Source organism: Panthera tigris, chromosome A2, assembly GCF_018350195.1.
Source record: "Panthera tigris isolate Pti1 chromosome A2, P.tigris_Pti1_mat1.1, whole genome shotgun sequence".
Lineage (NCBI taxonomy): Eukaryota > Metazoa > Chordata > Mammalia > Carnivora > Felidae > Panthera > Panthera tigris.
The window spans coordinates 1,495,133-1,513,370 of NC_056661.1; the positions used below are offsets into that span (position 1 = coordinate 1,495,133).

Here is an 18,238-nt window from a genome sequence, read left to right on the forward strand (position 1 = left end):
CAGAAAACAAACAGAAGCTGCTTCAATGCTAGGTAACGCTTCGTTCGGAGCCTCTATGTAAATGTGCCGGAAACCCAAAACCATGAAACAAAGCAGGACCTGCAAAAATCAGCATTTTCCCTGATAAGTCCCAGAGTTAGCTCGCAGAGAGTGCGCTCCTGCATTTAAGCGCGGGGAGTGGCACTTCTGCCCGCGGCGGGTCTGGTGCGCGCGTCAAACGATGAGTTTCCCCGCGGGGACGCCCCGCATCGGAGCTCCCGAGGGTAAGGCTCCTTCGGAGTCCGCCAAATGCGTCTCTAACCCTGAAGCTTCGCTTTCTAATTGCAGCCGTCTTAAAACGTGAAACACGAAGGCAGATAACCCTCGTTAGGCCCGATCCTTTCGGGGTGATTCCTGCAGGTAATCCTGCCCGGGGGGGGTGGCTCTGGGACCCCTCCCGCAAATACCTGGGGCCTCTGTCGTCGCCCCGTGCCGGCCGGGGGAGGGGGCCCCGCTGAGGGAAGGGACGAGGAACGGGGAACCGGGGCGGAGACGCAGCCTCCCGCCTCCCGAAGTCGCACTGAGCGAGGTGCCCCGCCCCCAGGCCCAGCTGACGCGGGCGGGGGGGACGCGCAATGCGTTCTCGGGGCCACGGCGCCCCGCCCCCCGAGAGCCCGCAGAGAGTCCTCAGGAGCGGGGGCAGGGCCCAAGGCGGCCCCGCCCCAACCCCGGCCTCCCGCCAATCAGACGCCGAGAGGGGCGGGCACGCCTGCGTTTCCGGGGGCCCCCGTGGCCCCGCCCCCTCGCGCGGCCGCGCTCCGGACGGCGAGGGGGCGTGGCCTGGACACAGCGCCTATAAAGGCGGGCGGCGGCGGCGGCGCCATTTTGCGAACGGCGAGCAGCGGCGGCGGCGCGGAGAAGCGCAGCGGAGGTTTTCTGGTTTCGGACCCCAGCGGCCGGATGGTGAAATCCTCCCTGCAGCGGATCCTCAACAGCCACTGCTTCGCCAGAGAGAAGGAGGGGGATAAACCCAGCGCCACCGTCCACGCCAGCCGCACCATGCCGCTCCTCAGCCTGCACAGCCGCGGCGGCCGCAGCAGCGAGAGGTGAGCGCCCCGCCCCCGCCCGAAGCTTCCAGAAGCGCGGCCGCGCAGGCCCGCGGGGCGCCGGCCGCGGAAGTCCGGGGAGCCCGAGGTCCGCCCCTTTGTCGAGGCCATAATCGCGGCGGGGGCGGGGCGGGTGCCCACTGTCCTCCCCCCCCCCCCCCACCCTACTCCCGGCGGCCCCTAGGGGTCCCCGGGGCCCGGCGGCGATCGGATTTGGGGGGCGCGAGAGTCCCTGGGACGTGGGGCGCTGTGCGCTGATCTGGGGGGCGGGCGCGGTGTTAGGGGTCGGGGGGGGCGGGTCGGGGCGGGCTGGCCCGAGGCCGAGTCAGGCCCGCGCGAGTGCGTGCTGTGCGGGCGCGGCCGGCTGTCGTTGACCGCGGGACCCCCCCTCCCCATTCCCCGCCGCGCGGCTGCCCTCGAGACACCCCCACCCCCGGGACCCCGCCACGTAGACGGCCGCGGTTCGGGGGGCCCCGGATGGGAGCCGCGCAAGATGGAGGCGACTACGGAGCCTGTTTACGCCGCGCAGCAAATGGCTGCTGGCGCTCGGGCTGCGCCGATTGTGAAAATCTCCCTCGGGGCCGAGGGCCGCGGCGGCGAGATGACGCAACCCCGGGGCCGGCGGGGGGGGGGGTGTGGGGGGGCGCCCGGCCGACCGGGGTGCCGCCCGGACCCCACGAGCCCGGCGGGGCCGGCCGACGACGAAGGGAGAAGGGGAAGTGGAGCGGGTTGGGGAAGAAACGGGAAGTGGCGGCGGAGGCCGAGTCCGGGTCTGAGGCCCTGGGGGGGTGGGGGGGGGGGTGGAGGACGGGAGCCGGGCGGCGGCGGCGGGGTCGCTGTGCCGGCGCCGCCCTGACAGCGGAAGTGGCGCCGGTGTAAACACGGCCCGGCTCACCGGCGCCGTCGGCTGCAGTTCCAGGGCCTCCGTCACCGCTCCTAACTGCTGTAGTAACCTGGGTCCGGGGCCTCGGTGGTGCTCCTGATGTCCCTCACCCACCCCTGAAGATCCCAGGTGGGCGAGGGAATAGTCAGAGGGATCACAATCTTTCAGCTAATTTATTTTACTCCGTGAGTATGCTCGCGCCGCCCGGGGGGGGGGGGGCCGCACCTGCTTCCCCGCGCGGAGCCTCCTGGGAGCCAAGGTCCCGAGCCACTTCCCCCTTCCCCCAACCGCGTCCAGATGTCCGCGCGCCCCGGGGGTGGGGGGGGGGGGGCAGGTCGCTGGGGGGCCTTCCCCGGGTTGGCTGCTGCGCGGATACAAGGTGCGGACTTGGGGCGCCCCGGCAGGATAATCGGCTGAATGTAACAGAGGAACTAACGTCTAACAACAAGACGAGGGTCCTGAACGTCCAGACCAGGCTCACGGGCTCCAAGCACGTCGACTGGAGAGCGGTGCTGAGTGGCGGCTGCCTGTACATCGAGATCCCAGGCGGGGCCCTGCCCGAGGGGAGCAAAGACAGGTAGGGGCCCCGGGCTGCCTGGGGCTGTCCCCCCCCCCCCCCCCCCCCCCGCCCCGCGGGTCGGGGGGAGGGGCGGGGGCGTGGCCAGCGGGCCTGGGCCCCCGGGGGGGGGGGGGGAGGCGCTCACACCCGCCCTTCAGCTTCGCAGTTCTTCTGGAGTTCGCGGAGGAGCAGCTCCACGCCGACCACGTCTTCATTTGCTTCCACAAGAACCGCGATGACAGAGGTGGGGGCCGTCCCGGGGGCGACCGGGTCTGCAGAGGTGATGGGAGAGGGTGTCGTCGCCCCCAGGCACCGGAGCCTCCGGGCCTCCGGTGATGGGCGCGCGGCCCCAGGGCGGCGGTGTCTCTGACGGTGTCTCCCCTGCAGCTGCCTTGCTCCGGACCTTCAGCTTTTTGGGCTTTGAGATTGTGAGACCGGGGCATCCCCTTGTCCCCAAGAGACCCGACGCTTGCTTCATGGCCTACACGTTTGAGAGGGAGTCTTCGGGGGAGGAGGAGTAGTGGCAGCACCGCCCGCCACCCCGGCGCTCTGCGGCGGGAGCCCTCGGAGCCTCTGCTGCGGTCCCTTTGCGTGTTTTGCTTTGCGTGGCCGGCGTGACCGACTGCTTCGCCGAGGGCGCAGGCGGCAGGGTGCTCGCCTCTGCTGGGTGTGTCCGCATGTTGTGATTGTGCAAATAAATGCTCACTCCAAATTAGCAGTATATTTCCTGAAGTTTAATATTGTGTTTGTGATACTGAAGTATTTGCTTTAATTCTAAATAAAAGTTTATATTTTACTTTTTTATTGCTGGTTTAAGATGATTCCAATTGTCCCTGTACTTGGAGAAGGAGTTTATTTGAAGGCTTTTGGAAATCCTCGGTCTCTGATCTTGAGAAGTTAGGTGTTACTGCTCTTCAGTGCTCAAAAACCTGAATAAAAGTGATGACACCTGCAAGACCCGTGTTGGCTCAGTGGTGTTCAGCCGGCCACTGTCCCCACCGCCCGCGACTTGAGGCGGTGGGCGTAGTGCGTCCTGAGCTGAGTGACCCTCGTTCCGGGGGTTGGGGGGGAGAAGCCAAGGCTGAGGCCTCGCCTTCCGGGCTGTGGCCGGGTTCCTGTGGGCTGGGAGGCCCTTCCCAGGCCTTGCTTGGGCCATGTCTGAACCCCACGCCTTCTCGGTCCTTCCCAGCAGCCCCACCCTTGAACCTTAGCTAGTGCCCTTTGCTGGGATGCTGCCTGGCCCTGAAGTTTCCCCTCTGCCTGAGGCTGGGCTTATTCTGGTGGCTTGGGGCGTGGCCAGGGCTCCCAGGTCCGCCCCCAGGGGACTGTCCAGGCTAAGGTGTTGGGGAGTGTCTGGGACGTGGCCCCACCTTAGCACCGGTGCGGACCCCGAGTGCACCTGCACCCCTTGGAGAGGGCCCTGCGTGCTGTGCTGTGCTGTGCTGGGGTGGGACTGCGGCCTGCCGGGTCCTGGCAGGTGGGGGTGGGGGGCAAAGGTGGGGAAGCCGGAGGGGCCGGCAGTAGGCGGGCTAGGGGGAGGGGCCCTGAGGCATTCGATCGGCGGGACCGCAGTGCCACCTGCTGGCTGCGTCTGGGAGCATGGCCCAGGGATTCACATCCAGGCCTTGGCTGGGAGACAGGCTGGAAAAGGGGAGCAGGAAAGGTACTCGGAGGGATTGGAGTGTCTCTGGGGCTGGAGAGGGATGTTCAGCTACCTGAGGGTGCAGCCGGTCTTCAGAGGCGTGAAGGGACAAAGCTGGACAACACTCCAGTGCGGGGAGTGCGAGTGTGGACAAGGGGCTCGAGCTGGGGTGCTGAATGAAGGATGAGTAGGAGTCAAGCACAGGCCTTGAGGGGAGAATGATCCAGGGGAGGAAACAATTTGGGCAAGGTCTGGTGGCCAGAAAGCTCCGAGGATAGGCAATGTGGCAGGAGGGGTTGGCCAAAGAGAGCTTGTGGAATGTTGGAAGGAGCCCCACTGTGTTCTGAGGGTATTAGGGAGCCATGGGAGATGTTTGAGCAGGAGAAGACCCTGGTCATACCTGGGGATTAGCCGTGATGGGGGAAGGGAAGTGAGGGGCATGACTGGAGTCCCCAGGCAAGGGCAGTGGCACCCCTCGGGGCTTCTGTGTTCATTTTTCAGAGATACTCTGTTCTTTTCCTTAGGTTCCCTGATGAGTCTTCTTGCCAGGTGATTGCATCATCCTATGCTATTAATTAAACACCTACTGTGGGGGCGCCTGGGGGGCTCAGTCGGTTAAGCGTCCGACTTTGGCTCAGGTCACGATCTCGCGGTCCATGAGTTCGAGCCCCGCGTCGGACTCTGTGCTGACTGCTCAGAGCCTGGAGCCTGTTTCAGATTCTGTGTCTCCCTCTCTCTCTGACCCTCCCCCGTTCATGCTCTGTCTCTCTCTGTCTCAAAAATAAATAAACGTTAAAAAAAATTAAAAAAAAACCCACCTACTGTGTGTTAAGCCTGGCTTTCTGCCCTCAAGGCGCTCCCAGCCTGATGGGTGAAGTTCTTAGGTGACAGATAAGGACATAAATACTTCCCGGTGGCGACAGGTGCTCTGGGAGGAGGTGGGAGCAGAGTGAGGGGCGAAGGTGGGCCCAGGAGGGGCAACTTTGTTTGGAGCAGGTGAGATTTGGACGGTCTGGCAGAGGGAACAGCCCATGGAAAGGCTTGGTGGCTGGACAAAATTTAATTTCACGGAGCACCAGGGAGGGGGCCACGGCGGGTGCAGAGAGTGGCGGGGTGGCATTGGGGCAGGTGAGTTCAGACTCCTCTGGGGTGGGCTCTGCCGGGTGGGCTGGTGTCTCAGGTTCTGGGGAGCTTTCCCTCCCCCCGGAGACCCCAAGCCATTCTTTTTTTTTTTTTTAAGCCATTCTTAACAAGGACGTTCACACTCAGGATCCCTGGCGGTCCTCAGCACAAGGGGGTGCTCCAGGGCCAGAGATGCCTCTGCTACCGGCATCGGAGGGACCGTGGCCACCTTCTCATGAAGACAGTGACCATCAGACTCCAGCACTAGAAGGGCATCCTCCTCGCCTCTGCCGGGAGGTGGGCGGAGGGGTCCCACCCTCTCACGGAGACGGTTGATAGGGAGTGTGCACAGCTGGGGGAGGGCTGGGCCGTCCAGCATCAGGAAGCTTCGGGAGGCGCTGGCCATTAGCCCCCTGCCTTCCTGGGGACGACTTGGGCCTAAGTCCCCAGCACGGCAGGGGGCAGGCTCCCCAGAAGAGGCGTCCACATTCCCTCACTGTCGGCTGGCCTTCCGGCCCAGGTCCCCTGTGTGCCTGCCACCCCCCCCCCCCCCCAACAGACAGGCACGCGGCCCTTGGAGGCGTCAGTCCCACAGCAGTGCCAGGGCGTGGCTCAGCGAGGCCTCGGTGGCCTCGGCCAGGTACTCACAGCACAGCCAGTCCTCCAGGCCGGGCAGTTCCCCACCCGAGGCCCGCTCGGCCAGGTGCAGGACCAGCAGCGCGCGGCGCACCTGCAGCCAGGGCCCCAGCAGCGCCCCCTGGCGGTGCAGCTCGGGCCCGGGCCCCCAGAGTAGCGCCCGCAGCGCGCCGCGCGTCTGGGCCGCCGAGGGCCGGGAGCGGGCCAGCCGGGCCGCCAGAGTCTCCAGGCCGTCGGCCAAGGGCGTGGCTGAGGGCGCGGCGAGGCCGAGGAGCGTGCGGAGCAGGCGGCCCAGCTGCGGCGCGTGGGCGCCCGGGGCTCCCGGCGGCTGTGGGTGGACGCGGCCGAAGTCGGCCAGCAGCAGGCGCGGGGGCCCGGCGGCCGCACAGCCCCGGGGCGCCGCCAGCAGCAGGTTCTCCGGCCGCAGCTCCGCCAGGGCCGCGCCGCGCGCCTCCAGCTGCTCCAGGGCCGCGCTCAGCTGCAGCAGGAGCAGGGCCGCCGCCCAGGCCAACTCCGCCGGCCGCCGCCGCGTGCCCACCTCTGCCAGCCACTGGGTCAGCGTGCGCTCCGGCACCTCGGCCGCCAGCACCACGGGGCCCGTCCAGGGCACCCCGGGCAGTGCGCCCTCGGGCACCAGGCCGCACAGCCCCTGGAGGTTGAAGTGTGGGGGCAGTGAGGCCTGCAGCTCCAGGCCCCACGGGCGAGGCTCCTCCGCTCCCGACTTGGACACCTGCGGGGGCAAAGGCGGGCCGTCAGGGCCTGACCGCCGAGACCCCCGGACGAGCGCCTCCACCTGCCCGCCCCGCCCCCGCTGCGGTTTCCGGTGGCGGAGGTGGGTTGCCTCGCCTCCGGAGGAAGCAGGTTCAATGTGAATTGGGATGTTCGTGGCCCACGTGATTTTAGGGAGAGCTACGCTAAGGAGGGTGGTGTTTAGGGGTCAGACTGTGCGGCCTGCCAAAGGCGTGGGTTCTTATCGCTCCGGGCAGGGGCAGGGGCAGGGGCGGCGAAGGCGCCAGGGCTGGGCCTGCAGTAGAAACGCAACTGCGGCCACGGTATAATTAAAACTTTCCAGAAGCCTCATTTTTAAAAAGCGATAAGAGACGTGAACGTAATGTTCACAGTAGTTTTTATTTGACCGGATATATCCAAGATGTTACCACGGGCCGGTCATCAACATCGAATCTATGAACGAGGGGTTTTACATGACAGTAATTTTTAGATACTAAGCCTTGGAGATCTGGTGTATGGTTGGCCCTCAGAGCACATCCCGGGCCGGACCAGCCCCGTTTCAAGTGCTCATAAGTCCTACGTGGCCGGTGGCTGCAGGACCGGCCAGCACACGGCTCTTTCTAGCAGGTCAGGAGAGCGTCAGCTCTGGGAATGAGATTCGAATCGCCAGGGGAGGGTTTTTGTGTCTGTTTGTGGATCCAGGATCCAACCGTCAACTGAACACACAGCCAGCGAGAACCTTCTCCCCACGACGCTCCAGTCTGTAAAAATTACGGGCCTGCACTAGCACGTTTTGTCAAATGGGTGAGGTTCCCTGGTGGTGTGGTTTAACAGGAATCTTGTTGGTTTTTTTTTTTTCCTGAGTGGTGCATAAAAGACAGAAGAGCCCTTAGGACAAATGCGGTGATACTCGCATCACCCAGGAGTCCGGGACTCCCCGCAAACGCTCAAGGCACAAAGGAAACGCTCCATACGTTTGGGCAGCTCCTGACGAGGATTATTCAGTGCGGTGAACGCAGCGGCTTTCTAGCGGCAGGGTTCGTCCGAGACTGGTTACAATGCAGATTCCTAGGCTCCTGAGGGGCATGGGGGGGGGCGGCAGACAAGACCCCCAGCCATTTGCATGTCAGTGGCCCCACGCTTGAGAAACGTGGCACTGAGGGCTGTGTTAGGTCATGCTCGCTGCAAACTAGGCAGCTGAGCCCCCGCCGTGCGTGTCCTGGGTTGTGCCTAAGATGGAAAACTGGAAACTTCGGAGGAGGTGGGGTGGGGGCAGGGCTCACCTTGGCCGCCAGGAGGTGCCACGACTCGTCGCCCACCCGCACCATGCGGTAGTAGAGGGCGTCCCCGCTCTCCACGTAGGGCGAGCTGTCCAGGAGGCGGAAGCTGTGGCCGGGGTGGCAGGGGCCCGGGTGGCCCCCCAGGAGCCGGGCCTCGAGCCGGGAGTGCACGGTGCGGAGACCCTCCAGCTGCCGGGCCTCCAGGACGGCGCGCGTGTCCTCAAGGCAATTCAGGTCGTGCCAGGAGAGGCCCAGTGAGGTGTCGAGGGAGCTGAAGGGCGGCTCTGCAAGGGGACAGGCTGGCCGAGCTTGGCCGTCATCCGCCTGGCGCTCGTCCACACTGTGGGACCCCAGAAAGGGCCTCCGGGGCTGCCTTTCCGGAGCAGGGCTGCGGCTGGGGGCCCTGTGGCTGGGCAGAGACTGGGTCCTGGACAGGGTCTTCTTGGGCAGGGGTGGGGGCAGGGGCTGCGGGTCAGCCGAGGGGGGCCCAGATTTCCGGGGGGGCCGGCAGGCCTTGGAGGGCAGCAGGTGGGCGCGGACCTCACCTGGGGGGAGGGAGGGGGAGCAGGGAGGGGGTGAGGCCTCGCAGAGTCTGGGGCCTCGGGAACCTGACTCCACCCCTCAGCCTCGACTGCCTCAACAACATCCAGCTGCCCGGTGCCCCGTGGGGGTACGAACACCACCCCCCATTTACAAAGGAGGAAACCGAGGCCCAGAGGAGTGACAGACCAGTGGTCGAGAAGTGTCCAGCCCACGGCAGGTGGTCCCCTTTGCTGCATGGCTCTGGCCAGATGACCCCCCCGTCCCCCCCCACCCCGTGAATTCCAGCTTCCTCATTTTTACAAGCTGATGATCCCAGCCTTTTCTTAACAAAGTTTTATGAAAGATGTGGAAACAACCACTCTAAGTGAGCTCAGCCGCCATCGGGCAGGGGGCTCCCTCGAGGGTGACGAGAGACTCAGCCCTTCAGCTCAGCCACCCGCCCCTGCCAGCCCGTGTCCCCCAGCCAGGGCCCCAGGGTGGCTCACCGAGGTTGCCGTAGGTAGGCTGAGTCGGCCAGGTGGGGGCGTCAGGTGCGGGGGTCTCTGTGAGCGTCGGGGGGCTGCTCATGCTGAAGGTCAGAGTTGGGGGCGTGCGTGGGCGGGAGGAGGACTCCAGGGGGCGTGCGCGGGCGGGCACATGCGGGAGCCAGGAGGGCTCCATGGCGTTGGTGGGGGTGCAGGGACCCAGGCAAGAGGGGCGGTCTTGGTCTTCTTGCCTGGCCTTGACCCGCTGTGTGGCTCTCTCTGGGAGGGTTTGTTGCCCTCTCTGGACTCCTGTCCTCATGGGGCAGGCAGGAATGTCACCCATCAACTTTTCAGGGCAGGGGGAAGGACCCTGTGCCTCTGTGACATGGACAGAATAGAATGTCCAGCTTCGAATGCGGGCCATTGGTGGGGGGGGGTGGGACAGTAGCCAGGGACCCGCTCGGGCTTCCGTCCCAGAGCTCAGCTCCTCTAGCCCCCTCGAGCCAGGCAGTGGGCAGTGGCTCCCCCCCCCCCCAGATTCCTGGTCACCCCAACCTCTGCAAGGTACAGCATCTGCCCCCTCCCTGCCGAGCACCCCTCCAGGAGCCCCTACCTGCAGAACTGGAGTGACCAGGGGCAGGGGGTGGGCCTTGGGGACAGACTCCGGGCAGCTGCCACCCCGGCCTGCCAGGACAGTGTGCCTGCGGCCGCTGTGGTCCGGAAGTGCCGTGCAACTGTCAGACCGCAGGCCGGTGTGGGGGCCTCTGTGCCACTTCCCCAGCCTGGCTCCCCGCCCGCCCTCCCAGGACACCTCCCTCAAAGGTGGGGAGGGCATTCCAGGCAGAGGGCGCCGCCTGGGCCAGGAAGGGGGGCCCCAGGGCTGCGAGCAGCGGGGGGTGACATGGGCAAGGTCCAAGGGGTCACCCCAGGGGGCCGGCGGCCAGACAAGTTAGGCTCCCCGCCTTCGGGAGGGCAGAGAGCCCCGGCAGCGCTGGGGCAGCGGGAAACACCACCGCCACCGGGGTGGCTCTGTCCTCTCTCTCTGCTTTCACCGTCCCTCGTGCAGGGCGTCTGAGAAGCCCCCAGCGCACCAGCCCCCCACCCGTCCCAGCTCCACGGAACCCGGCTCTGCTCTGACCCGCTGTGTGACGTTGGGCAAATCGCCACCCCTCTCTGTTCCGGGGAATAAAGGAGAGCAGTTCCCTCGTGCTGCCTCACGACAGTCACACCAGCTGGACTCTTCTTTCAAACACGAAGGGGCGCCTGGGTGGCCCAGGAGGTGAAGCGTCCGACTTCGGCTCAGGTCGTGATCTCGCGGTTCGTGGGTTCGAGCCCCGCGTCGGGCTCTGTGCGGACCGCTCGGAGCCTGGCGCCTGCTTCCGATTCCGGGTCTCCCCCTCTCTCTGCCCCTCCCCCACTCGTGCTCTGTCTCTCTCTGCCTCAAATGTAAGCAAATATTTTTAAAAACTTTTGAAAACCGGAATCATCTCACTCCCCACCGGAAGCAGATGAAGCCGCTCCGTGAACCCCTTCCTCGCGGGTCCCCTGCCACACCCAGCAGCGATTTGGGTGGGCTTCGGAACCGGTGGCGGGAGGCGGGGTGCGGGCTCCAGGAACCTCGGGGCCGGATCCCACAAATGCTGGGCTGTCCCAGCTGGGGCCAGCGGGGCTGAGCAGGCGGCCTCCTCACTGCCCAAACCCCGATCACGGGTTCTCGTCCTTCCCTTCACGAGACCCTGGGGGCCAGCGGCCAGGTCACGGCTCTGAGCCACGACGACAGGGGGGAGGGGGGCCGTGCCACACTCTCCCCTCGGGCGCAGAATGTAAGGCGAGGCCAAAACAACCCCGCGCAGCGATCCGGAGAAATAACATTTTACCGTCGTATTTACGAAGCCTCGTTGGCTCTGGCCACGGGCTGGCGGTCTGTTTTCGTGAATGAAGTTTTATTAAGAACCGGGGCCGGGCGGGGTCAGGCCAGGGCAGATCCCGTTTTTATCTAAAAGATGACTGTTTCGGTCACTGTGCATACGGGACATGAACTAATTTTGTTTATGGAATGTTGGTCCTGATGACTGTTCTGGGCGCCCCTTAGATGCGGTGCCCGAGGTGAGCGGTTCACCCACCCCGCCCTGGTCCCAGCCCTGCTGTGACAGCCATGTGGCCAGGCCGGGGGTGGCGTGGGGGAGGGGCGAGCAGATGGCCAGCCTGGGACAGGGGTGAGATCTCCAGGGGCGTCTCCACCAGGACGGGGCACGGTGACAAGCAGGTGACGCATGGGGATCCCCTGCCTGCCTCAAGCCGGCCTGTGCTCGCAGTGCCCCCCCCCCCGACCCTCCGCGGGAGGGGGGAGCACAGGGCCTACTGCCGGCACCCCCCTGAGCCCCACTGGGCAGGCCTCCCCCGAGGCTCGGGAACGGGGACCGCGTGCCTCGGCTCACCACGAAAACTGGCCATCCGCCTGTGAGTCGTCCCGTGCCCGCCCCCGCCGGCCGCTCGGCCTCCGTGTCGGGCCCTCTGGGGACTGTCCTCTTCTGTCTGACAAGCAGTCACCGAGTCCCGCGGGAGCCGAAGCCAGGCTCTGCGCGTCTGGCGTGGCCCGGCGTGGCCGTGGGATGCTAAGTGCTCACGATTTCACATGACGCTGGCCTTCCCGAGAAAAACGCTCTGGTTTTTGCGGCGGGCAGGGTCACGGCCCCCAGGATGTCCAGGTCCAGATGTCCGGAGCCCCTGAACCTGCTATGTGTCGTGGCGGGGAAACTGAGGCTGCAGGTGTGTCTGAGGCTCTGCTTGTTAGGCGAGGCGGTCATGACCCTGGGTTCCTGGGGGCCCAGCGTCCACACAGGTCCTCACAAGAGGGAGGCAGAGAGACGGGGCGGACCCCGTGCTGCTGGCTGTGAGGGTGGAGGAGGGGCCGACGGCCAAGGATGCGGTGCCTCCAGAAGCCGGAAAAGGGGGGAGACGGGGCCCCGGGGGAAGCCGGCCCTGCTGACTCATTTTACAGGTTTGAGCTCCAGGACTAATGAATCTCAGTTGTTTTAAGCCACTGAGTTTCGTTACGAGGGGTCACAGCTCCGGGACTCCCCCGAGAGGGTGCTGGCCGGAGGAAACTGCCCTCCTTCCTAGCTCCATCTGGGAGGGGAAATCGAGACAGGGATGTTCAGCGTCCCTGCCCCGGGCCCACGTGTGCTACCTGGACCTGTGTCCTGTGTTTTGGGGGACCCCACGGACACCCTCTGAGGGGCCCCCCCTCGGTTTCCAGCCACCAACAGGCCGGGTCCTCTTTAGCCGGGCCTAGGCTGCCCCAGGAAGGAGGACCCCTCAGCCACGCCCCTGGAATAAGACGGGATTCAGGAAATCCTGGGTCTTGAACCCGGTTCAAGGGGAAGGGAGGCTCTGAGGGAGGGTCCCATGGCCCAGCACCCTCGCCTCCCGGCTCCTTTTCAATCAGGCACGGGGCGGGGCGGGGGGGGGGGGCGCATCCCACAGCCCTGACATGTCCCCAGCTTCAAATGGGGAACTGAGACCCGGAGTGACACCGAGTGGCATTTGAGAACTGCCCCTGGCCACCTCGCCCAGGTCAGAGTCTGCTGACCACTCTGACTCGGCCTACCTCTTTCCAGAAAGAGCGCAGGCTCTCGGGAGCTGAGTTTCCAGCTCAGACGGGCTCTGGGCCCGAGTTTCCCTCACTCTGCAGTGCGGATAAAGCTGCCTGCTCTCGGACGCGCCTGGCTGGCTCCGTCGGAAGGGCCCGTGGCTCTTGATTTCGGGGTCGTGGGTTCGAGCCCCACCTTGAACATAACATAATTAAATAAGTCTTTAAAAAAAAAAAAAGCAGGCAGGGAAACTGATGGGACCCCTTAGGAGAGGACAGACACCCCCCCCCCCCCCGCCCCGGCCTGGTGGAAGCTGCCAGCTGTGAGGGCACAGCAGGAGTGCCCCACCTCCCCTTAGCTGGGGGCTCTGGGCAGATGCCCTCCATCCTCTGGCCCTCCCTGTGCCTCTCTGTAAAGTGAGGTCATGACAGGACCCGGCTCCCAGGATGTCACCTGCATGGCAGGAGCTGGGGAACAGCACGCGGGACAGATCGGGCACTCCCGAAGTGCTACTGTAACGTCATCTCAGCAGGCCGCTGTCACTCCACAAACACCTGTTCCCCCTGGGGACCCCAGAAGCCACTGCTTCCTGCCCTCACTCCTCCCATGAGAATTAAAAACAAACAAACAAAAACAAAAGAAACTGAGTCTGCTATTAAATCAGCTTCATTTTATTAGATTCCAACCAAATACAGCAGGAGGGGGCTGCGGGGCTAGGGGGCTGGGGGGTGCTGGGGGGCTGGGGGTCTTGGTTCCTGTTAGGATGGGGGGCTGGGGGGGGGTCTCGGTTCATGTTGGGATGGGGGTTGGGCAGAGGGGGTGGGAGATCCCACTTTGCTGACTTTCCGTCAAGTCCTAACGCTGCTGTGAGAACACACCCCTCCCATCTTTGACGATGGTAAAGGCACTTGGATGTCATTTTGAGGGGCCCTTGGGGTTGTTATGGCAACCAAGGTTAGGAGGATGTGAAGGGGGAAAACTAGTCAGTTCTGCCCAACTCGGGTGGGGCTTGGGGTCGCAGGGCACCCCCTTTGGCCGTCACCATGTCCGCCACGAGTGAGGTTGAGGCGGGGTCAGCGGCCCGTCACCCGGCCCCGCTGGCCCGTTTGCGGCCGTGGGAGAAGGACCAGGGCGTCCCGACGCTTGCAGCCACACATCCCGGGGAGAACGGCCCGTACCCCCCTCCGAGTTCCGTGTGAATCCTTTGCCCCAGACCCCCAGTGTTCACCCAGCTTTGTCTCTGGCTCCTCTCGGAAAGATCTTGAAGGATCCAGGATCCCAGTCAACCGCGAAGCCCATCCATGGGCCTGGCCTCTGTATATGCGGCGGTGGATCTGACCTCAGACCCATTTTACAGATGAGGACACTGTAGTCCTCAGTGGTTCTCAGTCACCAGATAAAATTACCCACGTGGGCAGGAAGAGGGCTGGTTTCGAGCCTTCCTGTAAGGTCCTTAAGAATACTGTCCCGACCTCCTGGCGGGCGGCCAAGCTCCTGACTAGTCGAGGGGTCCCGCAACATTTCCCGCGCCCCTTCCCCCGATGATGGCCTGTCATCTGGCCCAGGTGGAGGGCGGGGGCGATAATCAGCCTGGGAGAGGCAGGGTCACGGATGGACCCAGTGTGGTGTCTGAATATTTCTGCAAAACCTCAGTTCCTGTTGCTTACCCCCAGTGATGGGGAACTCGCTATCTGAAGAGTAAAGGGGCAGTGACCTTGGGCAAGCTCTTCCTCAGCCTGAGCTATAGTCTGCCCTCGGCTCCCTTGATCTTAGCGCGAGCTCTGCCCCAAAGGGGCAGACACCGAGGGACCTCTGCTCCCAACAGCCGGGTCCAGACCCTCCCTGCAGCCTGCACCCTGTCCTGGCCTCGTTCTCCATGGCTGCCCCTGTAACGCACCTAACGGGGACCCCGAGAACCTCCCACACTCTCTGGCCTCGCTCCCCACACGCGCGGTGGGTCACAGGGCTGGGCACGGGAGGGCCACCCTCGGGGCTCATCTGAGGCTGGCTCAGGGGTAGTGTGGACTCAGGGAGGAGGGTCACTCCAGAGGCCATGCTCCCGAGCCAGGGGCCAGGGCAGCTGTGCCTCCCGTGTGGCATGGACACAGGAAGCAGGTGGCAGCCGTTAGGGGTGCCGGAGGGCGCTAGGGAAATGGCTTCTAGTGGGCAGCCCGCCCTGCTGGGCCAGGGGTCCTGGTGGGAGGGAGTCTGGGGGCGGAGACGGGGGCGGGGAGGGGGGGCTAGCATGCCGCGTGCTGGGCCCCTGGGGGAGCATTTACATGCTCAGCCAGACTTTCCTCCAGCCCCGAGATGCCCGGTGGGTCAGGAGCTGGGTGTGAGCTGAGCGTGTCCTGGCTGGGAGCCGACTGTGTTCCCAGCGTAGGCCGGGCACGTCCCAAGTGTGAGCTGTGTGTCTCGGGTGGGCCGTGTGTCAGCTGCGAGTGTCCTGAGTGCGAGTGGGGTGTGTCCCAGGTGTGAGCGGTGGTCTCCGAGAGCTGTGCAGGCCCGCCGGGAGCTCAGCGGCCGGGCGCGCCTGTTCGGGGTCAGCCGGGTAGGAGGTGTGAGCGCTCGGTCTCGCGTGGGTTGTGTCCTTGGTGTGAACGCGTGCGTGCCGCTGGATGTGAGGTGCGGTGTGGGGCATCCGGGTGTGGCCCGTTATGGGCTTTCACGGGCCTCCCCCGGGGACCGGGTTGCTCTCCGCGCGCTGGATCATCTCCCCCCCCCCCCCCCCCCGGGTGTGAACTACTTGCTCTGGGGAGGAGGCGGGGGGGGGGGGGGGGGGGGCTGGCGGCTCCGGCGGCTCCGAACTCCCACCCCGCCCAGCTCGGGACCCCGGCGGGGGCAGGAAGACGGGGTGAAACCTTTAGAAAATGCTTTGCGAAACAATGCAAAAATGCGTCCTGATGAAAAAAGTCCTGTGGTCGGGTCTCTACAAAAAAAGGGGAAGTTCCGCCAGGAGGCGGCCGCGGGGAGGGAGCCCCCCCCCCCTCCCCGCTCCGGGAAATGCATAGGTGGTCGTCGGCCGGGCCCGCGTGGGGGCGCCCGGACCCTCTCAGATCATCTTCATGGTGAACTTGCGCGCCCCCCCCTGGCCCGCGGCGGCGGCCGGCCCGTCCACCTTGCGGAAGGAGTACTCCACCGAGAAGTTGTTCTTATGCTGCCCGCGGCCGCGGCTCCACACGAACAGCAGCAGGAAGCAGAAGAGGACGACGCCCAGGAAGGTGATGCAGCCCATGGCGGTGGACACCAGGATGGTGGTGAGGTCCAGCGGGAAGCGCGCGGCCGCCTGCGTGTCGTTGCGGGCCTCGCCCGGGGTCCGGTTGGCGGCGGGCTCGGGCTGCACGGTCAGCGTGGCGAAGTAGGTGTCGTTGCCGCCCGCGTTGCTGGCCACGCACGTGTACGTGCCGCTGTCCTGCGGGCGCGCGCCGCGGATCTCCAGCGTGCCCCCCGGCAGCACGCGCGCGCGCCCGGCGCTGGCGGCGGTCACGGCGCGGTGGCGCGGCGTCACCCAGGCCACGGCGGGCGCGGGCTCGCCCTCGGCGCGGCACTGGAAGCGCACGTCGTCGCCCGCGGCGGCCGTGACGCGCTGCAGCCGCCGCTCGCGGATCTTGGGCTTGCGGCACACGAAGTACTCGAAGAGCACGGAGTCGGGCAGGTTGCGCAGCGCGTCGCCGCGCACCTCGGCGGGGGTGGCGCAGGCCGGGAGCCGCCCGTCGAAGTTGAGGGTCTTCCGGCGCTGCACGATCCAGAGCAGGCGACAGTCGCAGGCCAGCGGGTTCCCGTCCACGCGCAGCGTCTCCAGCGTGTTGACCGAGTGGAAGGTGCTCTCCTCCAGCGTGGACAGCAGGTTGTTGGAGAGGTTGAGCAGGCGGATCTGCCGCAGCCCCAGGAAGGCCTGCGGCTCCACCACGGCCAGCAGGGCGCCGGCCAGGTGCAGCTCGCGCAGGCGGACCAGGTCGCGGAAGGAGCCGCGCGGCACCGTGCTGATGGGGTTGTGGGACAGGTTGAGGCAGGTGAGGTGGGCCTGGTGGCGGAGCGCGGCCGCCGGCACGGCGGTGATGTTGGTGTGCGTGACGGACAGCGAGGTCAGGTTGAGGCCCTGCAGGCTGCCGGCGGCCACCTCCTCCAGCAGCGGCCAGTTGTCGATCTCCAGGTGCAGCAGGCCGGGCAGCCTGCGGAAGTTCTGGTCCTCCAGGGCGGCGATGGCCAGGTGGCGCAGCCGCAGGGCGCCCAGGCCCCGCAGGTGGCCCAGGGACTCGCCCGACAGCGCCGTGAGGTTGCAGCGCTCCAGGGTCAGCTCCTCGAGCGCCAGCAGCCCCGCGAAGGCCCGGCGCGAGATGAACACCAGGTGGTTGTCGCCCACCTCCAGCCGGCGGAGGCTGCGCAGGTCCTGGAAGGTGTAGTCCAGGAGGATGACCAGCTTGTTCTCGCTCAGGTCCAGCAGCGTGAGGTTGTCCAGGCGCGTGAAGACGCCGGGCGGGAGGAGCTTGAGCAGGTTGCCCCGGAGGCGCAGGACGCGCAGGCGCGGCAGGTTGGCGAAGGCGCCCGGCTCCACGTGCGCGATCACGTTCTCGCTCAGGTCCAGCTCCTCCAGCAGCGGCAGCGCGGCCAGGTCGCCCGGGTTCAGGCAGCGGATGCGGTTGCGGCTGAGCTCCAGCAGGCGCGTCTCGGCCGGGATGCCGTCGGGCACGGCGGTCAGCCGGCGCCGGGGACAGGCCACCGCGCGCGTCTGCGCCGTGCACTCGCAGCGGGCGGGGCAGCCGCCGGCCGGGGGCGGCGCCGCGGGCAGGAGCAGGAGCTGCAGGCTCAGGACGCACAGCCAGCAGGTCATGGTGCGGAGCCTGGGCCTAGGGCCGCGCCACCATCCTCGTGGGCACCTGAGGGTTGCGGCGGGGGGGGGGGGGGGAGCAGCGTTAGCACGCGTGCGCAAGACGCGGTTCTCCGCCGCGGGGCCCGCAGTCCCGCTCCTGGGCGCGCCCCCAAAAACCTGTGCCCGCGGTACCCACCACAGCCAACAGCTGCAAACCAGCCAAATGCCCATCAACAGATGAACAGAAACGTGCTCCGTCCACACGGAACGTCACTCGGTCCCCAGCAGGAGCGAGGCGCCCGCCCCCGCCGCCCCGCGGACGGACCCCGAACACACGGCGCTCAGGGAGGCAACCGGACACGAGAGGCCACGCGGGGTGTGAGTCCGCGGGTGTGAAACGTCCAGAACAGGCTCATCCACGGACGGGAAGGGGGCTCCTGGGAGCCGGGGGCTGGGGAGGGGGTGAGGGGTGACAGCGCACGGGGACGAGACTTCTTTTGGGGGTTATGGAATGTTCTGGATTTAGACGGTGCTGATGGTTGCACAGCGCTGTGAATATACTAAAAGCCGCTGAAATGTATACTTTAAATTTTCTTAATGTTTGTTTATTTTTGAGAGAGAAAGGGAGTGTAAGCGGGGGGAGGGCACAGAGAGAGAGAGGGAGACACAGAATCCGAAGCAGGCTCCAGGCTCCGAGCTGTCAGCACAGAGCCCGCCCGATGTGGGGCTTGAACTCACCAACCACGAGTTCATGACCCGAGCGGAAGTCAGACACTTAACGGACTGAGCCACCCAGGCGCCCCTGAAATGTATACTTTAAAAGGGCAAGTTTGTGTTCATGTGAATTTTATCATAATAAAAAATAAATTGCAAGAGGAAACATTTATTGAAC

At 65.6% G+C, this 18,238-nt stretch overlaps 3 protein-coding genes across 9 annotated transcripts; 1 reads left to right on the plus strand and 2 right to left on the minus strand.

Moving 5' to 3' along the window:
• The first annotated feature begins 848 nt into the window (after positions 1 to 848).
• OAZ1 (ornithine decarboxylase antizyme 1) lies at positions 849 to 3,482 on the plus strand. Its single transcript, XM_042977663.1, is given in 6 exon segments — positions 849 to 1,085; positions 1,999 to 2,065; positions 2,067 to 2,153; positions 2,373 to 2,545; positions 2,686 to 2,771; positions 2,915 to 3,482. Coding segments are annotated over 6 exon segments (693 nt in total). The 5' UTR covers positions 849 to 939; the 3' UTR covers positions 3,049 to 3,482.
• A 1,443-nt stretch (positions 3,483 to 4,925) lies between these two features.
• Positions 4,926 to 10,254, minus strand: PEAK3 (PEAK family member 3). Of its 7 annotated transcripts, none has more exons than XM_042977669.1 (4): positions 10,082 to 10,254; positions 8,965 to 9,047; positions 7,940 to 8,481; positions 4,926 to 6,657 (listed from the first exon to the last, which is right to left on the minus strand). In XM_042977669.1, exons 2-4 carry the CDS (start codon positions 9,044 to 9,046, stop codon positions 5,875 to 5,877), a joined length of 1,407 nt encoding a protein of 468 aa, XP_042833603.1. In that variant the 5' UTR covers position 9,047; positions 10,082 to 10,254; the 3' UTR covers positions 4,926 to 5,874. The 7 variants fall into 7 exon arrangements, with proteins under 7 accessions (XP_042833603.1, XP_042833602.1, XP_042833600.1 ...); XM_042977668.1 differs by having other exon boundaries at positions 8,965 to 9,252; XM_042977666.1 differs by having other exon boundaries at positions 8,965 to 9,321.
• A 5,072-nt stretch (positions 10,255 to 15,326) lies between these two features.
• Positions 15,327 to 17,401, minus strand: LINGO3 (leucine rich repeat and Ig domain containing 3). Its single transcript, XM_042977671.1, has one exon. The coding sequence runs from the start codon at positions 17,365 to 17,367 to the stop codon at positions 15,589 to 15,591; it is 1,779 nt and encodes a 592-aa protein (XP_042833605.1). The 5' UTR covers positions 17,368 to 17,401; the 3' UTR covers positions 15,327 to 15,588.
• Positions 17,402 to 18,238: the final 837 nt, after the last annotated feature.

What these genes read in the sequence shown, in the direction of transcription:
- PEAK3 (XM_042977664.1), bottom strand. Translation starts at nt 9,367, where the DNA reads ATGGCCCGCATTCGAAGCTGGACATTCTATTCTGTCCATGTCACAGAG. An exon ending in GCCTACCTACGGCAACCTCG is followed by an intron (nt 8,482 to 8,964) that starts GTGAGCCACCCT and finishes CCCTCCCCCCAG; the next exon opens with GTGAGGTCCGCGCCCACCTG. An exon ending in GGCACCTCCTGGCGGCCAAG is followed by an intron (nt 6,658 to 7,939) that starts GTGAGCCCTGCC and finishes TTGCCCCCGCAG; the next exon opens with GTGTCCAAGTCGGGAGCGGA.
- LINGO3 (XM_042977671.1), bottom strand. Translation starts at nt 17,367, where the DNA reads ATGACCTGCTGGCTGTGCGTCCTGAGCCTGCAGCTCCTGCTCCTGCCC.